The 25,123-nt window shown below is 43.0% G+C and overlaps 1 protein-coding gene across 30 annotated transcripts in view; it reads left to right on the top strand.

Moving 5' to 3' along the window:
- The first annotated feature begins 1,381 nt into the window (after positions 1-1,381).
- The window catches only part of DTNA (dystrobrevin alpha), a 208,643-nt gene continuing 184,901 nt past the window's right edge, over positions 1,382-25,123 (top strand). For 4 of the 30 annotated variants that reach the window (XR_004427038.1, XR_004427037.1, XM_033155143.1 and 1 more), the window contains exons 1-2: positions 1,382-1,700; positions 1,805-1,892. Coding sequence is in view for 26 of the 30 variants with exons in the window: in XM_033155143.1 (XP_033011034.1) it covers positions 1,502-1,700; positions 1,805-1,892 (287 nt within the window). In the remaining 4 variants the exon portion in view is untranslated. Of the gene's footprint in view, positions 1,701-1,720; positions 1,893-25,123 lie in introns of those variants that run through there. The other 26 variants (XM_033155140.1, XM_033155134.1, XM_033155131.1 and 23 more) reach the window with 14 other exon arrangements.

The raw sequence follows: 25,123 nt of genomic DNA on the forward strand, positions 1-25,123 counted from the left end.
TTCTGCATTACCAACCTCCAGCAAACAAATCACAAAATGGGTCCCCACATGTGCAGCCTGAACTTGGCTGTGAAAAGTGGTCAGATAGCAGCAATGAGACTCACATTTCATCTCATGTGTGAAAAAATGCCTAAATGTTACCAGTGTGTATATTGTCTTCCAGTCCATCACGCCTCTGTGGATGCAGTAAAATACAGAGATGGCAATTAAAGGTGTTTTTCTTTCATTTTCTTTCAATTTTTTTCGTTTACCAACATGGTTCATTTCAAACCATGACGTCTCCTCAGAGGAGAGAAAGGGGTTAACTGGCTTTTGTGAATGGCGGCCGGGTGGTGATCGAGGACAGGGAGAGAGAAGGACACCCACTCCCCAATACTGTATCAACATCTCGACATGGAGGCAGAGTTTTGGCCGAACAAGACAAAACACTGAGGGCGAGTCGGCAAACAAAAGAGCCAAATGCGACCATAGATCCGTCGGAGATGAATGGGCAAAGCGGTGCGTTGGGCAGGGGCACCCAACCAACCGGGGCGCTTTCCTGTGTCTGCACGTCGGGAACCCATTCATCAGCCACCCCCGCCCCTCGGTCCCAGCGGAGAGTCGGAAGCCCAGGGAACAAAGCCCCCGTCTCCCTCCGAGGACTCTTCCAGCGGAAACAACGTGACATAATCGCGCACAGGACAATTCACCCCAATGCCAGGCAGGGAGTCCGAGTTTCGCCTTATAAAAGAAAGCGGCGTCCATTGAGGGATGGGTTGCTGGACTGGCTTCCGACGGGCAGCCCTGGCTCGATAAGTGTCCTATTCGCGGCCAATGCGCCCCCCCGGTCCGGATTTTAGATAATAAATCTGACGTCACCCGGTCCGGACATTCTCTTCTCTATTATGACGCGCCCGCTCCTTCCCTCGCAGCCCCGCCTCCCTTCCTCCCCGCCGTCTGATCTCCCCCGCCGGCTAACAGCCCTTCGATCAGCCGCCTCCTTTCCTCGCCGATCTGCTTTGCCTCCTGCTCCGCTGCGCAGCCCAGCCCCAGGGCTGTCCTCATCCAACCTTTCCTCCCTTCCGTGCCGCCCATTCAAACCAGCCCTCCATGCTCTTATCTCCCACACCCCAGATTTGTCCCTTGCCGCCCACGCCTCTCACGAATCTACCCGTGAGGGCGGGGTGGGGGTGGGCTCCCCGACGTCCCATTGGCTTCCTCCCTCGCCCTTACGCATCCCCTCAAACTCTCAGGCGGCCCAGCACTCCCCCTCCCTTCCCGTCGGTGAATCCTTCTGCCTCCCCCTGCTCTGCTCCTCCTCGGCTTTTGCAATACGTCATCCTTTTGCTCAGCCACCCTCCCCCCCCCCGCCCGCTCCCTTCTGCCGCCCAGTTCCTTCTCCTCCTCCCACCGCATTGCTAGGATGCTTTTTGGGCAAAGTGAATGGAACCCCCCGCGAAACTCAGGGCAAAGGGCTAGGTGAGGGCAGCGGCTTCACTGAGGCTTCACTTCCTCGCTGGGCATGCGCACAGGCTTGGCACATGCTCATTCCGGCCGCACGAGGGGCTCTGGGCATGTGCAGAAGCGAAATGGGTACATTCTGAAGCAGGGCAGTTTCAGCTATGACACCTGCAGCATGTGCCAGGAGCTGCAGCAGCAGCAGCAACAGCAGCAGCAGCAGCAGCAGCCTGTGCGCGGTGCATCTTTCTCTCTCCAGAGCGGTAAGCGGCAGCAGCAAGCAGTTCCGTCTCTGTGCGCCCCTCCTGCTTTGCACTGGGTTTCAGTGGGTGCATGGTGACCTTACAGAGTGTGCATTACCTCACAGGTAAATATCAGCTGATCCTCTGTGACAGCAGCAACAGCAAGAGCAGCAGGAGCAGGAGAAGCCAGCAACCCACAGAGCTTTTCTGGAGGTAGCAATTCATTCATTCCTTCACTCATCTGGTCCCTTATCTTATCCCTCCCCCTCGCCCCGCTTTTTATCTCTTTACTCCATTCACCAGTCAAAGCCTTTGCTAAGGATGCTGGAGTCTCCATTATGGATGGCTCTTTGCACCACAAAGAGTGGGTAACTGGGGGAGGGGGGGGGAGAGATGAATATTTCTCATCAAAAATCAGCAGCAAGCTCGGCAATGCACTGCAGTGTCAGTTCAAATGGCTTAGGAGGAATAACTTGGGGAGTGGGCAAGGGAGGGTGAGTCAGCCTGTTGCCAATTTGGAGGTGCTGAGCTTTATCTCCTGGAGTGTGTGTGTGTGTGTGTGTGTGTGAGAGAGAGAGAGAGAGAGAGAGAGAGAGAGAGAGAGAGAGAGAGAGAGAGAAGCTGAGAACTAGCATTAGATGCCTGGTTGTTGATTCCTCTTTCCGATGTTGTATGGGAGAGCTAAGCAAGAGTTTGTCCTCTGCCAGAGAAAAATAGTGGGGTCAAACCCTATAGGGGTAAATGAAAAAGGAGAGATTGGAGTGTTGATAACCTGGGATGAGAAGGTCTGGCTACGCTTTTTGACAACATCAGGGGACCTTGTTGGCATCATGCATTTCATTCCAAGGCTTGCCGAGATACGCGTTGGATGTGCAGAAAGGGGGGTCTGTGTGTGCAGTGAGGAACTCAGGCAGTTTATATGTACAGGCCTATGATGACATCATCTCTTTGACTTTTGCTACACTTCAGTCTTTTGGAGGCTGGCTCTTTTCTTATTATTTGCGAGCCTATAGGAACAGTTCAGACGGTATTCCCGACTAAGGTTTTATACCTACGGTGTGTTCCATTTTATGAGTTTGATACAATTATATTGCACTCCAGCTCAGACTTATATAAACCCAGTGTGTGCAGTCATGAGCCTGTGAATTGTAACACTGTGATTGTATTTTTTTTGGCTATCATACCTGTGGCAGTATTTACTAGCTCTGTGACTTGATTTTAACACAAATTATTCAATAGTGGTGATGTGGTGGGAAGTCCCAGCTTCCCTTATATAAAATAACCTGTGTAAAGAACGGTTTATCTTTGACAATGCCTTATTTCTATTTATATCTTTTGCTCACTTACCTGCGCATTCACAAACTTCAGCCTCTTGTAATGGATATTCTAGCTACTGCATGGTGGTTCCCCCCCCCCAAAAAAATAGCACGGTTTCTCCCCCAGTACTAGTTTAATATGCTTCAAAAATATGCTTAAAGGCACTATGATCTGATGCACTTCATAAATATGTATTGGAACAGAACCAGTTAACTAGTGTTTATGGCATTTTATGCACTACTTAAAGAGCCTTGTGGGAATAAATGTCACCAGATAAATTCCAAACCCCTTCAGTGGCCAAGGAAGTTTTGCAAGATTTGTGAAAATAATACTGGAGGTTGATGTGATCTTGATAGGAAATCCAACTTCCTGGCTCAGAGCTGTAAAAAGCATTTGTCCTTCTTTATCATTGCATTTTTATTGTACTTGATAGCCCTCAAAATAATTTTACAGTCCCTTTTTTGAAAAATATATATGCACTTACACTAAAGGCATATGCAGTACAAGACTATCTATGTTTACTCAGAAGTAAGTCCCACAGTACTTAGTAAAGCTTATTGCCTAGTAAGTATGTTTAGCACTGCAGCCCTGAGCTTTTAACCCTTTCATTTTTCAGCAATCTAACATTAGGTATTGTAAATTTAAACCAAATTCTGGACATATCATATTATTTACAGTTACAGACAAGCCCAGTAGAGGTATCAATTGCACTTGTGAAACATAGCATGCTGCTTTTTAGTGTAACAGGGAAAGAAATATGTGAATAATTTTGGAACAGTACATATTTTAGCTTGTTGCAGAAAAGAAAATAGAGTTTGAGGTGTTTCAGAGGCTCTCTGTGTAATCCTAAACATGTCCACTCAGATGTAAATTCCATTGAGTCCCAGGCAAGTGTGTTTTGGATTGCAGTCTTAGCACATGTAACAGGAACTAAACCCCATTAAACTCAGTGGGACTTAATTATCATTTTACTTCTGAATAAACATGTATAGGAATGCATAGTAAGTTTATTTATTGTTTTAAGAGCTTTCAAAGACAAGATGGTACTTCATTATATGCCTACAAAAGTTTATGCTGCACAAATAAATTGTACTCAATGATCAAAGGTGACTTCAAGTAAAAATCACTGTTTTGCAAAGTTTTTGCTTCAGAAGTCCATTGATTGTTTCAAACTCTTTTTGCCACAGGTATTGATGACAATCCCACAACAAATTGTGCCATATTGACTTAAGTATACAGTATTCATATTAGAGCTCAGAAAGCCAACCTTTAACATTGTTTGGCCTCTTTCAAATTTATTTGGTGTTTATGCACATTACAGTTTAATAATATGCACAATTACGTACAATATAACCACAATTCCACCTTTCAATATCTCTTCTGACTGTGGAAGCCCACTGCAAATTCCCAACATGTAGTCAGTATTCATAGTAAATGCTCTAAAAACCTTTTGAGTTCATTACATTTAAATACAGTTTCCTTATTGTTCTGTTTAGTGGCTCATATTTATTAATAAGTTGTAAATGAATCCATTGCTTTTTATGTATAGAAGAATGTAAGAAAAAAATTAATGGAAAATAGCAATTGTGTTACATCTAGTCAAACAAGTGTAATGTTGACTAAAGTCTTGTTTTTGAGTAGGATGACTAGGTGCAATTCAGGATAGTTTGTATTGAAGAGGTGATTGCATCAAGAGCAGTTTTACTAACTCCTACATTGACATGGCATGGCAAGCCTTTATTTCTGAATCTCCAAGATTGTTTTACAGGTACAGGAACTATACATTTTATTACATCTTGTTACCTTTGTTGTACTTGCATACTATTTACCTTTTTGAAGTACCTATTTCTTGCAACTGTTTACAAATGAACACATGATATATAAGCACCTTGTTAAATCTGACTTATTTTATAAACTGTGTCTGGTCTTGGAGTTGTGACTTACTGTCTAAAGATTCTTCCAAATGTTGGGTTTTTCACCAAGTATAGTAAAAGCCCAGGAACTTGAACAGGAAGTATCTCAAAGGATATACTGTATCTATACTCTAGTTTTAAATGTCGTTATTCATCCTTCTCCCTAAATCTTGAAAATCTATTGTTAGGACAAGATTTGGGCGGGGATTTGACAGAGATTTTTGGCAACTGCATTAAATTACATTTCGCAGGGTTGTTTTTTTGGAAGTCTTTATAGTTAAATGGTACTAGTGATATGTTGGAGATATAGAGAAGCTTGCAGAAGACAGTTATTTTAGCGTACAGATTTGGTACCATTACAGAAGCCAGTTTGTTTGTTTGTTTTGCCAACTTCTCAGTGTGCTGGCAAGATTCTCATAGCCCATTTGTGATCATAGCAGAGATCAGTAGGAGGGTCACCAGCATCTATGTATGGCTTGTGGTTTATTAGGTCTGTTGATTTAATGCACCTGTCTCAAAGTGCCCAGAGCTTGAGATGTCTGTCCAATGATGTTGCACCTGTTGAGTTGTGTTGTGATAGGCATCTATTAAAGGCAGAGACCAAAACCGTGGCAACCTTATTTTGTCCTGTTTGTCCATCAGATGTTACTTTCATGAGTAGGTATTTTGTAGATACTACTTCGGGTGTGGAAACTACAAAACAAATCCAAAATAAAACAGTTGAATAAATCAGTTAAAAGCAACGCAACAGTCAAAGCACATTTCCAGTATTGTGAACATTTACAATTTTACCGAATTCTGTATTGAAACAGAGGCTTAATAGAGCACTTAAATAATTTACAAGAAATATGTTTTTCCCCTACTTCAGTAATTAAAATTAGGATGATTTATTCATCACTTATGCTGGTGTACTTCAAGCACATTTAACAGGGCTTCAGCAAAGTATATAACCAACAGCACGATTCTAGGCAGGTCTACTCAGAAGTAAGTTCCACAGAGTTCAATGCACCTTGCTTCTAAGCAGTGCTATTTTTCTAGAAAAAGAGGTGCCGAAACTCACCATGAATGCCTCCCTTGTTCTCTTAAAATGACAATGGTGCCCACCTGAGACGTGCCAGAACTGAGTTCCGGCAAGTTCCGGCTGGAAGAAAGGCCTGCTTCTAGGTAAGTATGTATAGGATTGTAGCCTTACTGACTTTCATAAGGTGTCTGTTATTAGTAGTATTAATGTTTACACTGACTTTCTTCAGGTGTATTCACAATACTAAAATCATCAAAATCACATAACACCTACAGCTACAACCCAAAGTTAATAACACAAAAAACAGACTGAAACGAAAAAGTAGAAGCAAAACAGTTAATGACAGTTTTGAGAATATTCTATTAAATGGTTCCAGCATTCAAAATAATGAACACAGTTTTTATTATTACTGATTTCAGTAACATTTGACATGTTGCTGGACCAGTGCCCTTCTTTCCGGGACCCTGGCTTAATCTGAAGTGACACATTCCTGAGAGACAACTATGGGCATGTCACTCAGTCAACAGTCAACGGGAAGCTGTATTCAGTCCTGCAGATTTATTTGTGTGTGATACCTATGTTTGCAAAGACACAATTTATTGTCTTCCTTCTTTGTATTTATAGTACATTCACTACATCTCAGGTGTGCAAATCTGTATTTAAAGATTGGTGTAAGTTTGTGGTGTTTGCTCTTCTGTGGAGTGAGAATGACCGTTCCCCACATCAAATGGGTGCGCATTTTGTGTGGTCACGAGTAGCCTCCTGGGATCACGGTGCAGCTCCTGGCAGTTGGGTCTCGCACCACCTTCCCAGGTTGGATACCTGTGGTCTCCACCTACTCCAGCAGCCACCCAGGCCTTGGGCGGAATCCTTTAGTCATCTACCAAAATGGGTGACCCCGCCCCCATTGCAGCGGTGATAACAGGGTTCCCGTTAAAGGGGTCTCAGGGGGAGGCATTGGCCATACGCCCAGAGGTCATCATTGCCCTTCCCCTCCAGGGGCAGCGAACAGGGGGGCAGGCTATCTGCTTGAACATATGTTCTCCAGAGCTAGCCCGCTCCCCACTCAGGCTGGATAACCCTGAAATTACCCAGAACCCCGGCTGGGAAGGATAAACGCCCAATGCCTGAGCCAAGGTCTCTCTACATCTGAATATTAATAAAGTTGTGGCCAATTTAATCCCACAGAACGTTGTCACGTGTCGTTATTTCCCTCAGGGGCTGCCCGGGGTTTGGGGGACTCCGCCTGGCCACGCAAAGGAAATTAGAGGCAGCTTCTCATAAAGGTAGAGGTCTTCACAAAGACCAATAAACCCGCCATATCTGCACCTTTAAAATGTGTCATATTTGAAAACTCTGCCATTTATCTTCTCCAGCTTTGTTTCTTCTTGTGAATGAGCAAACTTACAACTTTGGAGTTGACTTTTCTGGAACAGCTTCTTGTTTCAGCTGATTAAACTCTACGCTCGTAATTTTGTGGTGTAAGCAAAGCTTGCACACTCTTTATTAACAATCAGCTGCTTTAACTCCACTGCCAAGCATAGCATGGTAAATCCTAATAACTATGTTTGGAATGCCTGCACTTTTTATTAATTATGTAGGTTCCCACCCACTCAGCATAACTGCAAAGTATATGCATTTGTGGGATTTTGCATAGCAATTACTTGTGACAGACATGAGACTTAACCATTCATTATAGCAGGCTCAGGACTAACTGTGCAATGTGCAGCATGAGGGCCATGGCTTTATCCGTTAGCAGAGAATCATGGCCCAAAGTCACCAGTTCCATGATTGGAGTCTTCTCAGCATAATACTGGTGTGCGTTTGAGGATTGATTCAGGACCTTTGTATCTAAGTGGATCAATTACACCTGTCACAATAATCCCAGAGAATCCAGACCATTATAGAATCATAGAGTTGGAAGAGACCACAAGGGCCATCCAGTCCAACCCACTGCCAAGCAGGAAACATTATCGATCAGTGAGAATTTTGGTGATGGAAACTAATGAAATGGGGCAATCTGCACAAACAACAGATAGCCATTGAGAAGACTAGTGGAGGAAGGGTATATTGCTAATCTTACCATATATCTAAGCTCCAAGTATAAACACCCATCAGGAACCTCAGCTACTGAACTCCAGCAATTGGTGCTGCAAGCACAAGGCACCCTACACAGGTAAGCAAGGGAGGAAAGGTCCACCATGGTTGAAGAGCCCCTTTTCAGAGCATTACTCCTGCTAATCCTAATCCCAACCCTTTACATATCTTCCATTCCTTCTTGCTGTGATACATCAAAACTGTGTGTTTGCTAAACAACCCAGACTCAATAGGTTGAAGCAGTATTTCCCACACAGAGGCAGAATAAACCATAATTGCTGTATAGCATAGAATCATAGAGTTGGAAGGGACCCTTAGGATCAATTAGTCCAACCTCCTGAGGTTCAGGAATATGCAATTGTCCCATCGAACCTGTAACTTTGGCATTTGCTCTAACCAACTGAGCTATCCAGGCATGTACTGTGCACAAAGTGATTGGAGTTGACAATGAACTTCAGAATGTAGATAAGCTCCTATCCTGCATTGGTGGTGGCAGTGGAGAGCACACTATAGCTCTTTAGTGGGAAAGGCTATAGCTCAGTGGTGGTGCACATATTTTGAATAACACCCAAAAGAACCAAGGTCACGAACAACGCTATACCAAACACACAAAGATCGTAACCGGCTGATAAAGTAATCTCAGTTTCCCATCATTTTTACATATAAACAGATATAATATAGAACTCAAACATAATACATGGGTACAACTATTCAACTGCAAATATATGACATCAACATGTGTCAATATGTATCACGAGATCCACATAAAACAGATCAAGGTCCCAAGGCAGACAAAAGTCAAGCATAGATGTGAAAATTATAGTCTTGCCAGTCCTTGTTTCGCCAAAATTGGCTTCATCAGCAACAAGTATGCACTCGAAGTGAATGTGCAAACACAGATCAACAGGAGTATAGAGGGTACTTGTTGCTGATGAAGCCAATTTTGGCGAAACAAGGACTGTAATCCGGGTAACCTTGTCCTTTTTTGGTTTGTGTTTTCTTTGTGGCAACTTCACCTGTATCCTTTAGAGCAGCGAGACTACAGTGCCATCGCCAGCCTCTACAACCTGCGTCATGCTCCACAATATCTATCACACCCCTCTGTGGCAACTTCCATGTTGCAGACTGGCAAGACTATAATTTTCACATCTATGCTTGACTTTTGTCTGCCTTGGGACCTTGATCTGTTTTATGTGGATCTCGTGATACATATTGACACATGTTGATGTCATATATTTGCAGTTGAATAGTTGTACCCATGTATTATTATGCACATATTTTGAATGCAGAAGTTCCCAGGTTCAATCTGTAGCATCTCCAGAAAGGGCTGAGTGCCTGTCTGAAATCTTGGAGAACTGCTGCCTGTCAGTGCAGGCAACAACGAGCTAGATGGGTCAATGGCCTTATTCAGTCTAAGGCAGTTTCCTGTGTTTCTAAAGTCACCTTTGTGGATGAACACCCAACACTTCATTCCAGCAGTTCATACTGCTGGACAAACACTCATGAATCCATTTTTTGATGCAGAATTAGAGCCAGGGCAGGGTACAGGTCACACAAGTCACAAAGGGTCACACAGGGTACGGGTCCTCTACATTTTTTGCCAAAAGTTGAGCTTTGCCTTTAGAACCTTCATTATGGCGTAAACCATGGGGTTGATAGTAGGCATGTCTGCCTTCACCTTGTGCATCATGTTCTCTCTAACTTGTTGTATGGAGTAGTTACTTTACACTACCACAAGCAGAGGCTGACGTGGATAACAGGGCTGCCACAGCTTTTATTGCCCCTATTCCTTTGTCTTGATGAGCAACCCAAGGGAAGGAATGATGCCCATGAATATTTTCCTGGCAGGGAGATAATTGAAGGTAAAATGTTTCCCAACTACATTTGTGTGTGTCGGGTAGTTAAAGGTCCAGTGCAAGGATGGAGCATCAGTGGCCCTCCGGATATTGATGGACTACAGCTCCCATGATCTCCAGCCGTTGGCCACACTGGGTGAGAGTGATGGGAGTTGGAGTCCAACTACATGTGAAGGACCACCGGTTCCTCATCTGTGGCATAGCAGTGGAAGCAGGACACATGGTAGCAGCCTTAGTGGAAAATACTTCTTCAGAGCATTCAGTTGGACTGTGTGACTGATTTGTTCCAACCCTCTGCTTCCATGTTCCTGTCCTGGGCTGTGTGATATGGCACCCATGCCTTAGCTCTTTCATCATGGCTCCTAGCACTTTGCCTGCTGTTTTATTGCTTCTCTCTCTTGCCTTGCCACACATTGTTAGCATGATAACCTTAACCACTAAGCAGCTGTAATATTTTATAATCTTGCATTGGTTCTACTTATGAACTAATGAATGTAGGGCCTCATATATAGCTCCTAATAGTACAGTACATGGGAAAGAAATCCCAAAATTACCAAAGGCAATCTTACACTACAGCTCATATGAGATTAACCTATGCACAGCCACTTGCTAATGATGTTACACCCCCCCCACTGTAGTAACTGTTCTCCATAACAACATAAGGGGAAAGTAAATGCTGGGTTGCCACTTTTTATTGACCCTCCTTGTATCTTAACAGCTGTTGAACACAGACATTTAATAAGTGAATATTTTCTCGTTACTTATTTGCATGCTGGGTAAAGTTTCACTTCCTTAATTTTTGCATGTTAGGTTCCTGGTTATATGGCCATGTGGGTAAACCAGTAGGGCTGGTTCAATTCCAGTTGGTGGGGCTAGCCGCTATACATTTTACAGCCTCAAGCAAAGGACAAGGTGATGCTCCCATTCCAAGTACAGAAGTCCATTAGACTGGCAGTTGAATGTTACTTCAACACTGGTCGTGGAATAGTGGCCCTCATGGAACCTGAGGACAATCAGGTTGCCTTAGGAGGCGCAGAACAGGCTGTGTGACCAAGTCTTCCAATAGAGGGGAGTGCTGCCCCCCAGTATCTTCCACCTGAGGCATTTGACTCACTCTGCCCAATGGTGGGGCTGGCCCTTAGGTCATTCCTCAATAGTCATTCAGAAGTAAGGGATGTTACCACACTGCCATCTGTGAACATCAACATCCAAATGGCAGCCATAGTTGTGGAGATTGAACTACATTTTTCTGCTGGCCAGTCTCTCCCTCAAGCCCTCTAGCTACCGGTAGCACTAAGTCTGATACTGAACTCCCTTTCTGCCTCTCTGATGGATAAGTCCCATGTCACAGTTTGAGCACTGGTTGACTTCTGGAGGAATCTGAGCAAGGAATAATCCACTTGTTTGTCTTCCTTTCTTCAGATAGCTATTTAAACATAACCCAAGAGCTGACAGAAGACCTTTGCCTCCACTCCAAAATCATCCAGTAGACTTTTGAACAAATGTTTATTATTTTTACATAACTGCCACTCCTTATTAGTAGGTGAGTGTATAATTTTACTGTCAGTCCAGTGAAGCCCACTCCTAAAGTATTGCCTAAGGCTATCTAAGTACCAGTGTGGAGCTGAAAGATAATCTCAGAGCATGCAGGATGATGATGAAGTTGGGAGCTGGAGGGAAATCCATAGCAGGATTCAGGGATTTTTAGTTTTATTTTTTGCTTGGTATTGCCTTGGGCTTAGAGTTCTTCTCTTACAAGGTTTAAAAACAAATCTGAAGTGAACAAATACATTGAATCTCTTGATGCCAATAAATTTTGGCTTAGTTTTGTATAAAATAGTAACAGCAATTAAAATGTGATGTGACAGCAGTTTCTAGGAAATGATTTTTAACTGAGGAGTTGCATAATGGGGGGTGCTGCTGACATGATGAGAATTAACCTATGGGAGAAAACATTTTAGCATTTAACGTTTTAGTAAGAAAACATTACTCAGGGATTTAAAACGTCTACAGGCAAATCTGATCCTTACCGTACAACTTTAGGGCATATAAATCCACATTCATCTGAGTGTAAGCAGCATTCCCACAGAGCTGTGGATGAATTGCAGTAGGTGTTTTCATATGCACTGCTAAACCAGAGGTCAGGGGTGCTGGAAGAGCAACAGCAGGGATCATTCTATTGACAGTCAGCTAACCAAGGGGTGGGATTGCCTAGCAATCTGTCAGATCAGCATGAGCCTTGTTGAAGTAACTCAAGCTCAGATTGACAGTGTTGGTCTGAAGGAGTTTTCGCTGTATGTATGGCTGTAATTTTACCTGATCTCGCAACAAAGCCTGAACTAAGAAAGAAAAAACATTTTTGTTTATTTCTCCTCATGTAGTTTGCTCAGTAAATTATCAGTTTCTTTTCTCTCTGGACACTGAGTTCTTTAAGTGAGTCTGCTAACCAGGGAAGGTATGACAAGAGATGCCAAGCAACAATAAGAGGAATCACAAAGGATTCCTCTCTTATTTACACTGGTGCTCAATTGACACCAAGGAGATACATGTAACACCACTTTGGGCCCACACAGCAATACCTCCAAGTCATGAAGAGGCAGCTGCACTTGCTTTAACTGTCAAGTTAAAAGTTGCCATGGCTGAAGACTACCAGATTATCACATCTTCTAATGTGAAAGACTTGTGGGGAAAATACACTCTGCATGTGCTTAGAGACACTCATCTTTATTTCAGCTTCATATTTTCTGGTTCTGAACCATGGTTCAAATCAAGCTCTGCACACCTGTCTCTCATTAACATGTTGACTAGACTATATCCTAACATGAAGAAATTTAGGAATTTTAAAATTTGAATTGTTCACTGCAATGAAAAATATTAAGTTGCAATTGGGGGCAAATGAATGAATTATCTTTGTTGGAGCAACAGAATTATCTAAAAAGCCAGAAACTCACCAACAGCAAATAGATCTTCCCATGGTGTTACATGGTTTTTTTTTCCTTCCCTATTCTGATGCTCAAGAGAATTATGTTAATGTAACTGGTGGAATGCCAAAGTGAAAAACTTTTAGTCCTATCAAGCTGTAACAAGGAATAACTGACAGGCATCATTTGAGATCTATCCAGTGGAAAAGATCACTCTGTCTCACCTTACACCAGGGGTGGGGAACATTTTTGGCTCAGCAGTCCAGATTTCCCCACCCCATGAGCTAAATCTGGGAGGTAGGCACATTCCCCACATATTGCAAATGCTGAGCACCCTTTTCACCCAAATATGGCACTACCGTCCCCAGTTAGCATCCTCAGTTAGTCATAAGGTTTTGTTTTGCTTGTTTCTGCTGCTTGCTTTGTCAGGTAAATATTTTCCATTGTGGACCCTGAAATGAAGTATGTCTTCTCATAGATGGATGTACATTTCTCCATCTTTCTTTTCCCTTTGAAATATTCCTTGTGTGTGTGTCAGTGTATGGTCATGTGATGCAGAACAAGATGGTGAGATGGATGTTGGCTGCCTGTCAAAGTCCATCATGTTTTGGCAGTTACGCTTCAGTAAAAAGGCTCAACCAACTTGTTCCTGGGCAGACTGCCATCCAAACAGAAGGACATAAATGGAGACAGCCAACAGGCCACATATGCATGTCATATTAGGCATGTACGTCTGCATATTAATAATCTAGAGAGCTTTCATTTAAAGTAAAGAAGGGCTGCGCTCTGAACTGAGAGATTGACCTTTTAAAAAATAAGATCCAAGCAAGGATTTGAATTATGAATATGCACTGCCATGAAATGGATGCTATTCTTCTTGGGTTTTGTTATGCACATCTGGGGTAGTAAAAAGTATAAGGAAGCTTTGCATCCCATTAACTCTTGATGCAACAGTGAGACATCAATTTGAAAAATGCCATTTGTTTAAATATATGTTCTGTGTCTTACCATCGTTAAATTTTCGAGGCTGATCAAAAACTTTGAATCCCATTACTCATGCCATGTGATCAGACACCTGATTTTCAATTAACTGCAGAATGAATGATTGCAGAAAGTTGTACAAAAATGGGATGTCATTTTTCCATAAGGCTGTAAAGGCTGCTTCTATATTATTTTCCCCCATATGTCCTGCAGCTGGAATGCCTGTTTGTCCACCATCAGCAAAGTACCAAGGTTCCAAGGCATAAAAAGGTAAAAGGTAAAGGACCCCTGGACGGTTAAGTCTAGCCAAAGGTGAATATGGGGGTTGTGGTGCTTATCTCGCTGAGGGAGCCGGCGTTTGTCCACAGCTTTCTGAGTCATGTGGCCAGCATGACTAAACCGTTTCTGGCACAACAGAACACCGTGACAGAAACCAGAGCGCACAGAAACGTCATTTACACCCCCACCCCCCACTGCAGTACCTATTTATCTACTTGCACTGGCGTGCTTTTGAAATGCTAGTTTGGCAGGAGCTGGGACAGAGCAATGGGAGCTCACCCTGTCACGGGGATTCGAACTGCCGACGTCCTGATCGGCAAGCCCAAGAGGCTCAGTGGTTTAGACCACAGCACTACCTGCGTCCAAGGCATACAGTATATGTGAAGCGACCAATACCTTTTTATTTAAGCCTGTTTGGAAGAGGCAGTTTGGAGAAGCAAGCGTGGGTCATTTCATATTTAACACAATAATTTGACTCAGTATAATTTGATGCCAGCATTGTGCTGCAGGAAGATCACATGAGAGCTGAAGTGTGTATTATATTAGCACATTGGCCCCACTGCTCTGTCCATTATTAGACCACTTAAAATGGTCAGTCTTGAAGTGGAATAAATTCCAGGCCAATTTATTTGGAAACTTGTCCAGTGTGGAGGTTGGCCTGTAATGGGGATGTAGGCAAGCAGCAGGCTAGATGGTCAGTCAAGCAGGTATGCTAGTTTGTAGACTGGGAGGGAAGCAGGTACGGTAGATAGGCAGAAACAGCTGGACCAAGACTGGAAAACCACAGCAATGACAAGAGTCTGGCTGTTGCACAGGCCTAACCTAGAAGTATTATTCCTTGTTTGCCTGGGAGTGCGGATGGGACCAAGCTGAGATTAGGAGAAAAGTAATTATCCCTAGAGAACAAAAAGGGAGGCTTCAGGTGTGAAACCCAGCTGATTTGTGGCTAAGAGACTGAGTTGCAGATCAGAAAGCCCCTAGTTGAAATCTCATTTCTGCCATGAAATCACAGAGTGCCTTTTGGCAAGTCACTCTCCCCCAGTAACTCCATCTGTAACATGGGGATAACAATACCGATCCACTTTGCAGGATTGTTGTAACAAGATCATGATGTGACATTCTTTGAATACTCAGAGGTGAAATATAAATGCTAAGTATTATAATAAGGCATGGTGCCACTACATAATTCAGTATGATTAAAAAGGTAAAGGACCCCTGACAGTTAAGTCCAGTTGCAAACGACTCTGGGGTTGCTGCGCTCATCTCGCTTTACTGGCCGAGGGAGCTGGCATTTGTCCGCAGACAGTTTTTCCGGGTCATGTGGCCAGCATGACTAAGCTGCTTCTTGTGAAACCAGAGCAGTGCACAGAAATGCCGCTTACCTTCCCACCAGAGCAGTACCTATTTATCTACTTGTGCTTTGACGTGCTTTCGAACTGCTAGGTTGACAGGAGCTGGGACTGAACAACGGGAGCTCACCCCGTCGCGGGGATTCGAACCGCCAACCCTCCAATTGGCAAGCCCAAGGCTCAGTGGTTTACACCACAGCACCACCCACGTCAGTACAATTACCAGTCTTCAATTTAGATGGCTATGAAGGGCCAACAATGCTACCCCGAGATCCAGTAGGTGTTTGTCGAACCATGAAGGAAAGTCTTCATTTCAATGGGCTTCTGTACAGTTTCCACCTCTGCCTTCTGAAATAAAACTGTTGCTATTATAAATATGTTATTCTTACTTACAATATTTTTAAAATTGTCCATTACCATTTGGGTGGTAAGCAGAAGAAGAAATTCAAACCATAAGATATGCAATGCAACAGCATGAACATAAAATCAGAAACCACCAAGCCCCAACCAGACAGCCTATCCAGAAATACATTGTAGTCAGTGGTATAAAATATCACTAAGAGGTCAAAGAAGATTAACAAATTATACTCCCCCATCCCACTCTCAGCAAATTTGATAAAGGCAGTTTTCTTTCCAAGTACTGGTCTGAAGCCCAGTTGAAATGGATTTTGAAAATCAGTGACAGCCGAGATAGCCTGGTGTTGACTAGTGGCCATCTACTTAAACGCACAGCCGAGGAAGATGTTAGCATCCATCTGACCTATAGCTGTTTACTTCTGGATACAGCTTAGACTTCATCAGTAACCGTCTAATTACTGTCTCTTTTAAGGATTTTAGTGCCACTCCTTTTTCAGGAAGGAATTGCTTATGTGAAGATGTAGCCAGGAACCGCTGAGGCTGTTGTTGCACAGAATTTGCATCAATTAGTTCTAAATACAAAAATATTATTGCAAATATCACTCTTTATCTGCTTCGACATACTGCTACATGTTTGCTTCAGTTGTAAAGAGTGTTCTTCTAATTTCTGCTGTGCTGTGAACATCGTGTTATGATTTGCATTTGCATTTAAACAAATTTGATTTAAGATGAGGGCGGGTGGGATGATCTTTCCTTGCTCTATTTGGAGGCCTTGCTATTTTCTTTCAGGATGGATGGAAGCTGCTGCTTGACTTCAGAGGGCTCTCATGATTTGTTGTGGGATTCAGCCTCTTTATAGGTTTAAATGACAATCACAACAAAAGGATGCGGACTCTTTAAACCAGTGAACTGTGCTCCAAATAATTAACGAAACATTGCTGAGCTTCAGTAAGGCAGATGCTAAAAGCACTGTGAATCTCTCTCTTTGAAACATACTGTGCCCTGTTGTTCTCAGCAGCAATTTGCAGAGATACATTCAAGGCTAAAGCAAAGTATAAATTTCTCACAATCAAGGACAAAATCACACTCGATGCAACAAGGGAATCTTAGCTCTGCAGCAGCCTAACCATATATGACATATCCCAAGCCAAGAATGAGAAGACAGTCTGCTACAACTCCTTCTCTTTTTGTGCAGTTAACCAGTTGTGTAGCCTACAGTTGTATGTGTCTCGTTCTACAATCTGAAGATCTTAACTTAGATATTTTATTAAAATTCTTGATAACTCACTGCACTAGAATCTCTTCAGCTGTGCAAATCTTTTGTAGCCTGATCCTAGGCATGCTTATTCACAAGCAAGTGCTGCTGGATGCAGTGGGACTTGCTCGCAAGTAAGGATGCCTGGGATTTCAGACTTAATTAAACAGTTTGCTGCATTTCGCTCTGAAGTCCCCATGTCAGCATACACTTATGTATGCTAATGGCTCTCCCTTCTTCCTGACTCGGAGTGAGTATGCATACTAATTTTTGAATGTGCATCCAGATCATTTTTGATCCCGGTAGTATCTTGGGTGTCAGCAGGACATAAATTATGTCTCCCTTGCCCATGTCATGTATGGTTGGTAACTGTTGAGCCTTCATGGACCAAGCAGTCAGCACAGCAAAATTAACAATGGGTGGGGGTGGGGACCAGAAGACATTAGGGGAGTACTTTTGATTCATTATCATTGCTCCTGCCAGCACAGGCTTTAGCTATAAACCCTGTTTAACCATGAAATTGGCACTGGAATGTTCATGAATTCTTGGAGACAGGAGGTTCCAGCACACCATAAGCTATATTTTCACCTCTGGAGTATTCCCTGGAAAGGATGCAGAAGATCAGTTTGTTTAAGGAGGGAGCATTACTGTAGGATTACACAGATGCTTTGTTTTGAAAGATGCCATGCTGTCTGCTGAGCAGACATGAGCTGTTAGGACTGGAGAATATTACATATGCAGATGCCAGCGGAATGCCACAATTTGGTGGCAATCAGTTAATTGGTCTAAGTCATCCATATGCATGACCCCTGTGTTGGCTGGCTTGTTCTGTATTATCTATAGGATGTAATACCTAAAAGAGACTATCAAATAAATCTGAAGTGCTGTTCATTCTCTCTACTTTCTCATAGAGTGCATTGATTCCACTAGGTCTACTCCAAGTGTAAACATAGTTGGAAACCACCCAATGCTTTCCCCCATATCTTCCGCACAGGAACTTTTACCGAGTTCTTTTCTTCTGCTACTGAACCACAGTAAGCCTTGCAATTAGCATCACTTAGCTTTTGCTTTATTTCTGAATGTGACTTTTTGAACTGGGAAAGCCGTTCATTAGCTGAAAATTAATAGCCGCAATTTGATGAGTCACTTTGTAGCTCCTGGTTGTTGTTGTTGTTTTTTTAACAATGTTTTCCAGTTATGGAAATAAGCCACTGTTACCAGCAGAGCAGAGAAAAATGAACACACACAAACATGGTTAAAGTAGATTAAATGAAACCACATCAATTTCTCAAAACCAAACTACATGTGATATGGCAGTGGAGGAAACAGTGCAGGCACAAGAGATCGCACCACCCCCTCCTCATCCTCTTTCTCTCTTCTGTGACCTCTCCCCCTCTCCCCCTCGTTCCACTGCCACCACTCTGCTCCTCCTCCTTTCTCCCTGATTATTATTATTATTATTATTATTAGAATTATAGAATTGTGGAGTTGGAAGGGGACCACGATGGTCATCTAGTTCAACCCCCTGCAATACAGGACTCTTTTGCCCAATGTAGGGCTCAAACCCATGATCCTGAGATTAAGAATTTCATGCTCTACTAACTAAACTGTCGGTAGCTAGAAATAGCACAGACACTCTATCAGCCACCTTACCCAGAGTGCTTCACTTTGAGGAAGAGCATGCCCTTGGCTCTTCCTCAGAATAAGACAGAGTGTAAGAGGGATAGCCTCAAATAAGCCTCTAAGTCTCCAGGGTGGTATCACCAGCAGGGGCAGTAGATGGGTGGTGAGGCAAGTGTGGGGCAGTCTGGAGGGGTTAATTCACTGCTGTCTGTGTCCACCACCTAGGACAGTTGCCTCAGCTTGCTTCATCATAGCACTGCCCCTGAGTTAAATTCCTTCAGTTCCTGCTTTGATTCTGTTAATTATTAGCCCCTCCGACAGATGCACTTTGCATTTTAAGGATCTGAGCGCTAGGGAACAAAAAAATAAATAAATAAACCCACATTGAATATTGTATGTAATTTGGCCCTAAATGGTGTAAACCAGCATCTTTTGAGAAATTGCTACTGGGCTTCACTCTGAAAAGCACTTAACAGAATGCTAATCTAGCGCTGCTAAAAGTTCTTGCAACTCCATGAGTAGGCTTCATAATCAGGCCCTGCTGCCAAAATCCAATTAATAGCATACTATAGAAGCTAGAGAAATGCAAAGATATTTAGCCTCATTATGTGGGTACTGGCTTAACATAGCGCTTTGAAGTTAATTGGTTGGCCGTGAATAAAAAACAGGCACATTATTGATAAAAGAGTATCTATAAAATATAATTTTGAGATGGATAAAGTATTTTCAGCTGCACATACAGTATAAACCATTTTTTTCCCTTTAGGTCAGGTAGGGGAATAGGACTGAAGATGATTCAGAATGAGGTAGTGGTAGCTGCAGAAAATCAATTGGATGATACCTTAGTCAAGGAAGTACATGTTTTCTGTTCTCCTCTTCCAGGAACAGTAGTGCCTCAGAGATATGGCTGGTCATATGCATTGCATGGAAGCTTGCTGGGAAGCCTGCATTCAATATGCATGGCCAGCAACATCTTGGAAGCATTTTTGCCACTGGAAGCAGGGTTGCCAGACCTGAGGGCACACTTGCCTGCCCCCAACCAGGGCAGGGGGAGGGCTTGACTCTCCAAGTGGGTGAGAGCACCTTCCTTAGCAGGGGAGAAGGAATAATCCCCTCACTTAAGCTGCGCCCGGGAACACCCACTTCAGCTTAGTTTTTTAAAATCTTAATTTCCAAACAGTTGCATATTTGCTTGCTTGTTACGACTTTGCATTTTTTAAATGTGAATGATAAGCTCTCAGCAACTGCAGTTAAGGCTTAATGTGTCATGCCTAATGTTGTCCCACCCCTGTGGCATCACCAGGGGCTGCCTCCAGGCCTCCTCAAGTTTGGGCCTTCAAATCTCTGGGTTTCCTGAGTTTTCCTGAATTTGCCTCCTATGGCCAGCCCTGTAATGAGACCAGCTTTTCTGTGTTGAAAGGGTTGCCTGATAACAGAATTGTAACTTGGTTGAAACTGCTGGGTAGATGAGCTATGAGATTCTGAAATGAGGGCAAACACTTCAAAAGAAGTGCATTCTGGTAAAGCTGGTCTTGGGGAGATGTCTGAAACCTAATCTCTTCTCTTTCTGTTCACTTGCATTTAATAATCTGCACATGGTGTCTCAGTAGCTGTCACCTCCTCCTTGAACAGAACCCCAAAACGTATTTCCTAGTTCCTTCAAAGTCTAATTTTTGATGTGCACAACATACCTTACTTGCTACTCATTTATCAGCACTCAGAGCTTGCATTCCCTCCCCCCCCCCATGCCTTTTCTTGCACAGGGACTTCTTCCATGAGATCTTTATAGAGTTGAAGAAGACACTTTAATCTTGTGTGTGTACATGACTTATGGATGATGGAAATTTAGGTTCTTCCATCCATTACCAGACAGTACTATGTGTGTGGTTTTCTGTCTGTCTGAATGATCACCCAAGCACCAAGGTTACAACTTCAACTACAAATAGCATCACATGAATCTTAGGTATCCAAGAAGGAAAAGACTTACTGATACATCTGCTACATGGCTCTGACTGCATTCGATTGTTCTGTGTTGCGCTGTTCACTTTGGATGTGTGGGTTGTTCTGTTTTTTGTATGCCAGTCTAATTTTAAAGATTCAGAATGATGAACTTCTCCAGGGAGACTGTTCTAAGAGTATAAGGTTTTTCTGTTCACTTTATTCATGTGCAACTCTGCCAAACTCTGAACTGTTGGCTTTGGAGCATTTCCCGCACAACCTATACAACTGGCTTTCAGTTTTACCACTATCTTGTCCTTTTGCTTCATGCTTGTTCACCTTCAAAACACTTAACAAAGTCAAATGTTATCACCCTTTTAATTTCTCTTTATACTGCTGAATTCTTCCACAAAATTTCAGTTCGCAAATACAAGTAGAATCCATTCCAAATCCATTAAGAGTTAGTCTGGAATCTATGAGAAATGTTTGATAAGTTTGATTCCAATCACCCAGGGCATGCCAATTTGGAGTGTAATTCTCTTGCAGGCTCAGAGGGAACAAGGCTATTCTTGAGGGTTTATGGTCCCAGGCCATTTAGGAGAAGGGTGAGAAACCTTTCTTGGACTAAAACTCCCATCATTTCTGAACATTGGTCAGTCTTGAGCTGATGGGAGTTGGAGTCCAATAACCTCTAGAGAACCACAGATTTCTTATTCCTGATTTAGGACATCAAAGACCAATAACAGCACCTTGAAATGATTGGGCCTGGAAGCAGATGAGTAGCTGGTGAAGTTGGTAAAAATTGATAAAATATGATCCCATCAAAAGGTTCCGTTCAAATCCTGGTGGTACCTACTGGCAGCTCCCTATTTTAAGCAAGCAGGACTTCATCTAGAAACTCAGGCTGAAATCCTGGGAGTAAGTTCTACTGAACACAGTTGGATTTACTTCTGAACGCATAGGCTTGTACTCCATGAATTTCCAATTTTTAATCGGCTGGATGAACATCCCAAAATGGCCTGAGTAAAATTCCCTTTGCATTATTCCTACCAATGTCCATAACAGCAGAATGAGGGCAACACTGAGTGCTTTTGAAGGCGCCATCTATAAATCATGAGATAATTGTGTCTCTGAAGAGTGTTAAAAGTGGCACTGGGAATCCCATATAGTAGTATTGGTATTTTAGCCTTAGGGAAATATTTCTGGAGCAGAAGGATTAATGTGCTGAGCTCAACAGTAGCTGTACCTGATTTAAGAAACAGCAGATGAAAGAAAAAAAAGAGGAGGAAGATATTGCTATGCAGCCCAGTAAAATGTGAACATCACATTATATAGAGAGCTCTCTAAGGATATAGCTTGAGTCCAGTTCCAGCATTTGAGTGAGTAGTATTTCTGAATTCCTGCCATGTGCTGTTACAGCAACCAACATAAGAAGAGCCCTGCTGGATCAGACCAAAGGCCAATTAACCCAGCATCCTGTTCCCCATCACAGCCAGCCAAATGCCTATGGTAAGCCCACAAGCAAGACAAGCTGCCTTTGTTTGGACAGTTAGCTTTTCCATTTAGCCATCTTCTATAGAACCAAGTTGCAGGTGATAATTGGGTTCAGCTGGTAATATACCCTAACCCAAAACTGAACCTGAAACTGTGCTTCCCAACTGAAACCGAATCAACCTCTGTCACTAGTTGTATTTAAGAGTGTAGGATTGTTTATCCCTGTTTAGCCCAGCCTTGTCTACTGTGACCAGCAGTGGCTGTCCAGGGTTGCAAGCAGAGAGTTCTTTCTTATCCCCTGCTATCTGATCCTTTTGACTAGAGATGCTGTGGAGTGAACCTGGAGCCTCCTGCATGCAAAGTGTGAGGTATGAGCTATCTCCAGGGGGACAATTGGGTCCCATTTGAATGCAACAGTTGAGGCTAGAATGATTGCATTGCAAGGAGTTGGACTGGATGATCTTCGGGTCTCTTTCAATTCTACAATTCTAGGATTACGTTATTGGAAACCACCAGAGGGGAGAGGGTTCCTGTGCTTGAATCCTGCTTGTGGGTTTCCCACGGGCATTTGGTTTGGCCACTGAGAACAGGATGCTGGACTAGATGGGTCATTGGCCTGATCCAGCAGGCTTTTATTGTGTCCTTGACTGACGGATCTCTTAAACACACCTAGCTATGCATCCATGAGGACAAGTAGACCTTTTGACAAGGATACGTTTCAAGAACGATAGAGCTTTTGAAGAGGTGGGCACCTTTGATGTTTTCCTGCCTTAATGGAGTTTTTTGTTCTGGTTATTAATGATAGTGTACAGAATTTTAAAACCATATAAGATAATTGTATTTTCATGGCAAGACATGGATGAAATAGCAACTAGGCTAGATTATTTATTTATTTAAAATGTTTATAAGTGGCATTTTTTTATATATAAATAGCCGTCTAAAAGCTACTTTCAACAATCAATATGCAACCGCTTAAAGGCTGTAAACCGTTGAGAGGTTTTATTACAGTCAAGCAGTATATAAATTCTGTCAAACAAACAAATTTGTTTTAAAAATAAGCTTCAAAGCTATAAAAGCAAAATACTAAAAATTAAGCACCGACTGAGCAACCCTCCCCCCCTAAAACTCATCTAGCCCAGTAAAAGCACTAAGATCCAATAAATATTACTAAAACCACTTTAGAAATTCAGCAACCTGATAAAATCTTATTTAAAAGTACACAATAGAAAACAAGCAAGCCTTTAGGGCATGGCATCTCTCCCACTATGGGGCCATTGCTAAAAAGGCCTCTCCTTTGTGGCCACGTCCATCCTCTACCCCCAGTTGTGCCCTTGATGATGATCTTAAAGTATGGGCAGGCTGATATGGGCAGTTCTGTGAAAAAGGCTTGCCTTACTATAGTAAGTAAAGGATGAGTTGAGTTCATAAGTTGGATCCTCCTAACAGAGGGTCCATGTTGTGCACAGCCCTGGAACTCTTCCCCAACTGGCTTGAGCTGGTGGTGCCACTATTATGCCAATGGCCTTTAGCCAATAGGCAATGTGGCAAGGTTGGGGGTATATATGCAGCAGCATGATGTGGGGACTCCCTCTTGCTTCATGCTGCTAAACACCTGCCCACCCACCCGTTAATTAGGTCGTGTTTGGCCTTGCTTTGAACTTCGGTTGGTCACCTGTTTTGTAACTGGCTGGGTAGGAATTTTTTCCAATGTGGCAGATTGGCTGTGACCACTTGGTTTTTGCCTACTCCTTAGCAATCGTCACAACTTTGTAAGGTTTGGCAGTTAGGCATTGGTTTGGGGGAATGTGGGGAGGTGAGGTCCGGCCATCACCTGCCTCTTTCATTAACAGGGTATTCCGTTAAAGGAATCCGGGGGTCTGGATCTCGTCCGAAGCCCGGAGAGGGGCTAGGGCCATGCCAGGACCCCTGGGAACCCTAGGGGTGAGCACCAGACAATTTGCATTGATGGAGATCCCCCTGCTGGTTGTTTACCCTTCCAGGCTTCCTACAGGGTGGGGTAGGAGCCAGTTATAGTTTGATACCAATGCTTAAGCCAATACCAGTCACACTTGTGTATTTTCAACAAAGTTGTGGCCAAAATTTGCTCATTAACCTTTAAACTAAATTCTGTGTCCACTGTGTCATTATTTCCATTGGGGATGGGTTTTGGAGCCCGATGCACAACCAAAGGAAATCAGTTCCTACGGACAGGATGCCAAATCACTGAATCATGTACTACTGTGAGAAAAGGGTGGAAAGAATTGTGGAGAAGCCTCTGCATGCTCTCTCTGTACATGCTGTCTCACTAGATTCCTTCTAGTCTGACTTCCCTTGTCTTGCCCATCTTCCTGGCTTAGAAAATCTTTTAGTCTTGGCTGGCTTGCCATCCAACACAGATGTGCTGGCCTTTGGGAGGATCCTTCCTTATTCTGTTGTCAATCAAGCAAAGCTGATGGAGCCAAAATGTTTCTGAGCAATTTTCCGCTGAACATTCTGCGGAGATAATGTGCCACAACCTTCTTCAGACTAATATAACTTACAAAACAATATTCACAGAAAGTAAGCCTCCCTCTGTTATTTACAAATGACATGGCTCCTCCTAGTATATTTAGTGGGATTTACTTCCAAGTAAACCATGGGATTAGTGTTCTGTGGGATATTTTTGCAAATGCTCACACATAAGTAAACGCCACTGTGTTTCACGGGGCTTACTCTCAGGTGCACGAGATTGCAACCTTCAGCATGGTTAGGCTACTTAAATCAAAATGTCGTCAATGGGAAGTGCAATACTACAATCTTCGCCATTTGGTCATTCATCCCTCTTCTGCTCTGAATAATGATATTTTTTGTTTTGTAACATCAAGCAGTGATTTAGCAACTGTCCTACCATTTTGCTGCAAACTTTTAGACATTTCAAGGGCAAATAGCTGGTACAATTAAGTGTGTGGTCCCTTTCATTATGGCGCCAGTCATAATGTGCAGACCTTCTCTGCAAATCAAGTTAATTCTTGTGTTTTGCGGCCTTTTGTACAACTTGGAAAAA

This window comes from Lacerta agilis, chromosome 7 (genome assembly GCF_009819535.1).
Source record: "Lacerta agilis isolate rLacAgi1 chromosome 7, rLacAgi1.pri, whole genome shotgun sequence".
NCBI lineage: Eukaryota > Metazoa > Chordata > Lepidosauria > Squamata > Lacertidae > Lacerta > Lacerta agilis.